This window comes from Humulus lupulus, chromosome 5, assembly GCF_963169125.1.
Source record: "Humulus lupulus chromosome 5, drHumLupu1.1, whole genome shotgun sequence".
Classification (NCBI taxonomy): Eukaryota; Viridiplantae; Streptophyta; class Magnoliopsida; order Rosales; family Cannabaceae; genus Humulus; species Humulus lupulus.
The window spans coordinates 58,962,231-58,970,535 of NC_084797.1; the positions used below are offsets into that span (position 1 = coordinate 58,962,231).

At 41.2% G+C, this 8,305-nt stretch overlaps 1 protein-coding gene across 1 annotated transcript; it reads right to left on the reverse strand.

Annotated features, from left to right (window-relative positions):
* Positions 1–6,229: 6,229 nt before the first annotated feature.
* On the reverse strand, positions 6,230–7,074 carry LOC133779167 (uncharacterized mitochondrial protein AtMg00860-like). The gene is made up of 2 exons (XM_062219159.1): positions 6,682–7,074; positions 6,230–6,427 (listed from the first exon to the last, which is right to left on the reverse strand). The coding sequence occupies exons 1-2, from the start codon at positions 7,072–7,074 to the stop codon at positions 6,230–6,232; spliced, it is 591 nt and encodes a 196-aa protein (XP_062075143.1).
* Between the last annotated feature and the right edge of the window lie 1,231 nt (positions 7,075–8,305).

The window sequence follows — 8,305 nt, forward strand, 5'->3', positions numbered from 1 at the left end:
GCCCTTGACCATACATCCTATGAGTCCCGCAGGAAGAGAGGCGTCCCGTAGAGGGCATCCTTGCGTTAGTCAATAGTCTCATTCACAAGACCAATGCCTGCGGTTCCCATGTGCATGGGGCCGTGAGACCACCAAGGAAGAGGTGTCCTGCTGCCCAATATTCTTCTCGCGGCATATACCTAGATGTGTGAAGTGAGGCAGGGTCGCTTGGGGGCTCTGTGATGCAAGCCGAGGTGAGGCGTTGGGCACCTCCCGAGTGTGAGGTGCGCCTAATAGGTTTTAGGCGCCATTGGCACTCGACCTGTTGCACTTGGCGTCTCCTAGGGACGAGGCACTCCGTGTAGGCACAAGATGCCCACCCTAGATGCGAGGCACCCCTCGTAGGCGCGAGGCGCCGTTGACGTGCGACCCATTGCATGTGGTGTCTCCTAGGGGCGAAGCGCCCCCCCCCCCAGGCGTATGGTACCGGTGACGCGAGGCAGGGGCCTCGCGAGAGGTGGTGCGAGGCTGGTCCTCGCAGGACGCGCATGTGCCGAGGCAGGGGCCTCGCGAGGGGGGTGCGCGGCTGCGACGCGCGAGATGCTTCGCTGGGCGTGCCGAGGATGGTGCAAGGCAGGCGCGAGGCAGGGGCCTCGCAAGGGCGGTGTGCAGCTGCGATGCGCGAGCCGCCTCGCTGGGTGCGCCGAGGGCGGTGCGAGGCTGGGCCTCGCGAGTAGCACATGCCCAGGTGATGCCGAGGGGTGATGCGAGGCCGTTGCAAGAGGATAGTGGCCTGAGCATCCCGCGGCTCAGTCATGTACTTAGGCCTTTGTGTGACCTTAGCATGCGCCTTGAATCTTTTACAAGCATGGAATATTGAGCATCCAAAAAGGCCATACTTCACGGCTCACTAGGTGATGCTTCCCTTGGGACAATCTCCCGGTTTCACAAGACTTATAGGTCTGAGCCTGATAATGTGACTAAGTGACCTTTAGCCTTGTATTTTCACCATGTACTGGGGATTTTTTCTGGGTGGATATTTGGCATCCACACCTAATTTTTTTCAATTTTAGAAGAGGCGGGTCGCAGCTCAACACGCACCATGCCGCGGCCCGTGTACGTATTTCTTCAAAATATGCATATCCTGACCACGGCTCTCCCATAGCCATGTCGCGGCCCGTATCTCTGATTTTTGGGATTTGGCCATTCTATGCCGCGACTCTCCTTAGCCATGCCGCGGCCCAAGTCTCGCCTCCAAAACAATGGTTCTGTTTAGAGGGTTGGCAACGACTCCAAAGCACTCATGCTGCGACTCTTAAGCAATTTTTCAACTCATGCATTTTTAAGCCCGAAAAATTACCAACGCCTCCAAATCACACTAAGATCCATCATTTGTCAAAAATATTACCAAAACTTGGATATTTCTTCTCTTTTTGGGCATTTTTCCTCCAAGTACTCAAATCTTCCTGTTATTCACAGAAACTGCAAAACAAACAAACAAAAGCATAAACCCACACTAAATTAAAGAAAAATGACATAAAAGATTCCTAAAACACCACCTATACATGACACAAACTAGACTCAACAAACTCCCCCAAACTTAACCTTTACTCACCCTCAAGTAAAGATTTACTTCAAACTTAAAACATAACAAGTCACAAACAGTTAAGACTCCATTATATTCACAACACCTTGTCATCATTCACAAAATATCAACTGCATTTTACAACCAGAATTTCAACGCAATCACTCTAACAATTAACCCAAATGCCTCAATTGAAAATTATAATATGATTTGTAAATAACAAAATGAGCAATTAGAATGCATCATACATGTCTTACTCATTCAACAATCCACTAACCAATATTCAATATGCTTGCATTCTTGCCTTTCTCCACTAATGTCAACAACACATGTTTTGGAATCAACAGGACTTTTAAGGTTCATAAGATTGTGGCTTAGGTAGCAGTAGCTGAAAAGACATTTAGGCTTCATTATACCATAAGCACATCAAAAACCAGCCAAACCAACCTTCTTGCCTTTCAAAATCTTTCCCCAATCCTCCAATTTTTCAACAATTGAGAAAATCACAAAACCATGCTCCAACATCACTTTATTTACTTATTTTTCACTCTATAAGTTTTCTTTCTTTTTTTTTTCTTCTTTTCTTTTTCTTGCTTTTTTTTTAAGAAAATAAATAAATGATGTTGCAAGAGCTTTTACACTTCTCTCAATCATTAAGGAACATTATTTATCCACATATCAACAATCTTACCCAATACACTTCATTTCCCCTAAACTTATTTCTAAGCTTATGACATAACTCAAGGACAAAGGAAAATAGTAATGGGTACATTTTTGGCTTAATAGTGTGGTTAAACAATTTATCAAACAGGCTAAGGCACAAAGGGACAAACTAAGGATAAAAATAATATTGGTAGGCTTGAAAGGCTCAAACGTTCCAACAAAATTTCCTAGATCATTTTCCAATACACATGTTATCAAGGATTTCGTCTCAAAAGACAAGCAATTCAAGTTCTATCATATTCCACAATTCATTCCTCATACCCTAGTAAAACATGTATAACATATGCTAATTATCCACATTCACACAACATATTCAAATTTCCAAGAAGCATTAAAATTAATCCAAAGAGTAATCAACCAAGCACACGGTTATTCACGCAATCACTATTTCACAAATGATGACAAACGATATTAATAACGAAATTTCATCGGCTTAACTGTTCAAAGACAAAACTAAAATAAAAAACAGTAAACTAAAAGAACAATAATAAAAATAAAAACAAAAACAAAGTCAAAATGATAAGCCCCTCCCCCAAACTTAAATTTCACATTGTCCCCAATGTGACATAAAGACTATGGAGAAAAGACTTACCTCAGAAAGCACGCCACATCAGTATGGCGGAGGTGGTGGTGGTGGTGGGTTGTATGGATTAAACTGTGGTGGAGGGGTGAAGTAGTTTTCATCAGCAGAACTCATAGTCCACCTAGTGACTAAAGCATTCAATTCTTCTATATGAATACGCCCGTACTCATTCTGTTGTACCAAGTAGTCATTGTAATGCTGATTTTGCGCATGATGTGACTGGATTAAATATTGATTTTGGTGGATGATATAATCTAGTCGATCATGCGTACGCTGAGTGTGCTCATCAATAGGCCCACCAAGGGCCAAATGTGAAGGTGGGTTACTAGGACCCGCATCATCAGCTCCCTCCTCCTCCACGTGGTCAGTGTCAGCTACTTCATCAGCCTGTCGATGCTTATAATGTTGCCTAGGTGACGGCGGGATAAGAGAGGCCGGAGGAAAGGCAGCAAACAGAGTTTGATTAATCGGCCCCGTGGGCTTTCGAACCAGATCACTGGCAAAGACCGGTACATCATAAGTAGCACACAGGGTCGAGATAAAAGTACCATGAGCAACACCAGCAGTAGTATTAAACCTACTGATATTGCGGATGCTGTAATGAATGACTCGACCCACATCAACTGTCATCTTTGTCATGATAGCATATACCAATAATCAATGCTATCTATCAATAGTAGATAAGTTAGAGGTCGACAACAGGCGGGAACTAACAAAATAAACCCAGGCCTTGGCAAGCGGATTAAGTTGCCACCGGTTCATGTCTTTGGGCTTGCCATGCTGATAATTAAAACAAGCCCCTTCCATACTCAAAACTTCAGCCATTGCATCATAATCTGGCTCGCTAAAGTGAGCCAACTACCAATGCTCATCGTCAAGCGCAGAAAATGTAGGGAGGTGTAGCAATGAATTAAATGAATAAATTTCAGTAGGCACCCTTTTACCCCGAATAAAGTTTTGATGTTCGGCATCAAGATACGGGAAATTGGCGTAAAACTCAAACATTTGGGAGTAATTGGCCATGCCAACACGGGTAGAGTTGCAGAAAACACCCCAATTTTGTCTCACTATCTCAACCCGAATGAGATCATAGGCGGGATTGTTTTCAAACGGTTCATCTTGAAACTCAAACCCCCTCTCCCTAACCACAGATTTCTCATGAATTTTTTTAAACATATCAGCCACTTGCTTATTGACAAATAAGTTAGTATCATAATTAGCAGGAGGAGGTGGTGTTTTTTGAGCTCGAGATGAAGAGGCTTTCTTTGAAGAGGCACCTCTTGGGGGATTTCTTTTAGGACCCATTTCACCAATACAACAACACACTAAATATCCCCAAATGTTCTAAGAAAAATTGAGCAGAACCTCCCCTTGTTTTTCCACTCCCCAAAAATTACCAAATTACAATAAACAAGCAACCCAACCACTTACACCAGAAAAAACCCCTCAATTTCTCAAAGAAAACTCACTAAACAATCCAAAATGACAGAATGTGTCCAAGCTTCCAATGAGAAATCACTAGAAAGGATATAAGACACTTACTTGCATGTGAAAACCCTTCTTCGTTTTGTCTCCTTGGCAAATGAAATACTCACAATGGGGAAATGGGTTGTAAAAGTTGAGAGAGAAAGGGGGTTTGGGTGATGGTGAGAGTGAGAAATGTGAAAAAAAAATGAAGAAAAGGACAAAAATTAGGGTTTTTTACCCCTGTCTGCGCACACAGGCCGCAGCCCTAGCCATTCATTGCTGCGGCCCGCCTCAAAAATTAAAAAAAAAACTGGGGAAGAATGTCGCGGTATTAGTCTATCCATGCCGCGGCCAGCCTCAAAATTATGAGAAAGCCGAATCAGAATGTCGCGGCTCTACATCTCCATGCCACGGCCCGCCCCAAGCTTTCTGAAATCTTGAGCCTCTGGAACGAGCTATGCCGCGGCTTAATATAACCTATGTCGCGGCCCTTAAGGATTTTTGTTTTTTTTTTGTTTTTTCATTTTCTTCATTTTTTTTTCATTTTTCACGCTTTGCGCGATTCAAAAATTCCAAAAATAAACCAAATATCCATAATTTACAAGTGCGAAAGTAATAAAAAAATCAATACAACAAAATAGGGTGCCTCCCACAAGCGTTGTCGTTAACGTCATTTAGCCGGACGCTGAACTCCTCTTCAAAGAGGCTTCAAAAGAAGAATTGACTTCTCCTGATCAAACATATTGCCCAGATATGGCTTCAACCGCTGACCATCCACCTTGAAAGGCTCTCCATTTTTTCCTTGCACCTCCATCGATCCATATGGAAACACCTTCACAACAGTAAAAGGTCCCGACCATCTGGATTTTAATTTGCCAGGAAATAGCCTCAACCATGAATTAAAAAGAAGTACTTGCTGTCTAGGTTGAAATTCTCTTCTGACTAGGTTCTTGTCATGCCAGGCTTTTGTACGCTCCTTATAGATTTTTTCATTTTCTTATGCCTCGTTACGAAATTCATCAAGTTCATTCAATTGCAAAATTCTATTTTCACTAGCGGCAGTCCAATCCAAGTTTAACTTTTTCACTGCCCAGTATGCCCTGTGCTCTAGCTCAACTAGAAGATGGCAAGCTTTCCCAAAAACCAAGCGATGTGGGGACATACCTATCAGTGTTTTAAACGCTGTTATGTAGGCCCATAGTGCGTCATCCAACTTCTTTGACCAGTTTTTCCTTGAACTATCCACAGTCTTTTCAAGGATACTTTTCACCTCCTTATTTGAAATTTCAGCTTGACCATTTGACTGGGGGTGATATGGCAATGCAGTGCGGTGGTATACTCTGTAGCGAGCTAAAAGTGTATCAAGTTGTTTGTTAACAAAATGACTCCCTTCATCACTAATGAGAGCTTGGGGTGTACCAAAATGATTAAAAATGTGTTTATGGAGAAAGTTTAACACAGTTTTACTGTCATTGGTCTTTGTCGCAGCAGCTTCCACCCATTTGGACACATAGTCAACAGCTAACAAGATATACTCATTATTATACGACGGTGGAAATGGACCTATGAATTCAATGCCCCAAACATCAAACAGCTCGACTTCCAAAATCACATTGAGAGGCATCTCATTTCACCTTGAGATATTGCCCGTGCGCTGGCACCGATCACAAGCCTTCACAAAATCGTTAGCATCATTGAATAAAGTTGGCTAATAAAAACCACTCTGCAATACCTTAGTTGCTGTTCTTGTGGCTCCAAAATGTCCACCACATTGCAAGTTATGGCAGTGGGCAAGAATAGAATGCATTTCATCCTCAGGTACACAATGGCGAATAATTTGATCAGCACAATGCTTATAGAGAAGAGCCACCTCCCAGTAGAAATGCTTCACCTCAGAGTAAAATCTCAGGAGGCACAACCTTTGCAACAAGGACATTCACAATATCCGCAAACCAAGGCACAACAGGATTTTCACTTACCCCAAACAACTGTTCATCTGGAAAGGAGTCATTGATCTGTACATCTTTCTCATTCTGACTCTCTTCTATTTCTAGTCTAGACAAGTGGTCTGCTACAAGGTTTTCAGTACCCTTTTTATTGCATATCTCCATATCAAACTCTTGTAGCAATAAAACCATCTAATTAAGCAAGGCTTTGCGTCCTTCTTAGCCATCAAGTACTTGATAGCAGAGTGATCAGTATACACAATCACCTTATTACCAATTAGATAGGGTCTGAACTTGTCAAAAGTGAAGACTATGGCTAGCAACTCTTTTTCTGTTGTGGTGTAATTCAACTATGCATCATTGAGATTCCTACTAGCATAATAAATTGAGTGAAATACCTTATCAATACGCTGCCCCAAAACTACACCCACAGCATAGTCACTAGTGCCATACATCAATTCGAATGGTAAGTCCCAGTTTGGAGCCACAACTATAGGTGCAGCTATGAGTTTCTCCTTTAGTACCTTAAAGGCATGAAGGCACTCTTCATTGAAATCAAAAACCACACCATTCATTAACAGTGAAGAGAGAGGCTTAGACACTTTGGAAAAATCTTTGATGAATCGTCGATAAAATCCCGCAAGGCCAAGGAAACTTCTCGCACCTTTCACTGACACCGGAGGTGGTAATTTCTCAATTGTTGCAATTTTTTCTTTATCCACCTCAATACCATCTCTAGAAATCTTGTGTTCCAGAACAATGCCCTCTTTTCTTTTACCATAAAATGGCATTTCTCCCAATTCAACACCAGATTTGCCTTTTCACAACAATTCAACACGTTTTTCAAGTTACCTAAACAGAGGTCAAACGATGAGCCAAAGATAGAGAAATCATCCATGAAAATCTCAATACACCTTTCCACCATATCTGAAAAGATAGCCATCATGCACCATTGAAATGTTGCTAGAGAATTACATAATCCAAATGGCATTCTCTTGAAAGCAAATGTGCCATAGGGACATGTGAATGTTGTTTTCTCTTGATCCTCTGGTGCAATAGCAATCTGATGGTACCCTGAATACCCATCCAAGAAACAGTAGTAGTTGTTGCCTGCTAATCTTTCAAGCATTTGATCAAGGAAATGCAAAGGAAAATGATCCTTCCTTGTAGCCTTGTTGAGCTTGCGGTAATCAATACAAATCTACCACCCCGTCACAGTTCTCATTGGAATGAGTTCATTGTTTTCATTTTTTACCACGGTCATACCACCCTTCTTAGGTACCACTTGTACTGGGCTCACCCATGCGCTATTAGAAATTGGGTAGATCACTCCGACGTCCAACAATTTAAGAATCTGCTCAAGTACAACCTCCTTCATTGTTGGATTGAGTCTTCTCTGAGCCTTTATAGTTGGCTTGCTTGTTAGGAGTGTGTCCTAAATCATGTAAAGACATTTGTTTTTTCTGTGAATAAATAAATACGATGGTTTATTATTATTGTCATATTTAGATTGTTAAATTATTGTTTGAATAATTTTGTAAATATCAGAAAAATTCCATATTCATTATTGAGGATGTGATCTTGTATTAGTACGAGAGAATTAAGATCACATGAATGAATAAAAATAGTCAACAACAACGAATTAAAGTTATGGAATTCTTTAATTGGAGTTGTAAGTGCAGTTTACTGAGTATCATAATGATACAAATAATCTAGATTCGGATTATTGATGTGGAAAGACATCTCGGTAAAGGTGCTTTATATAATATGATTATATATGACATGGACCGATATGAATTAGAGTCTTTATCCAAAAATCATTTAACAATAAAGACTTGTAATTCATATCATAATTGATGATCATTTATTGATCAACCTAAATCCTGAGTGTTCATGAACTCCTGTTCATGTTTATTAAATCTTTTGATTCATTCGTTGAGGTCTCTTCAAAGAATGAGGCTAATGACTTTTGTTTTGGAGATTTAATATCATGGATGGCTGGGAACATGTATCAACAATACG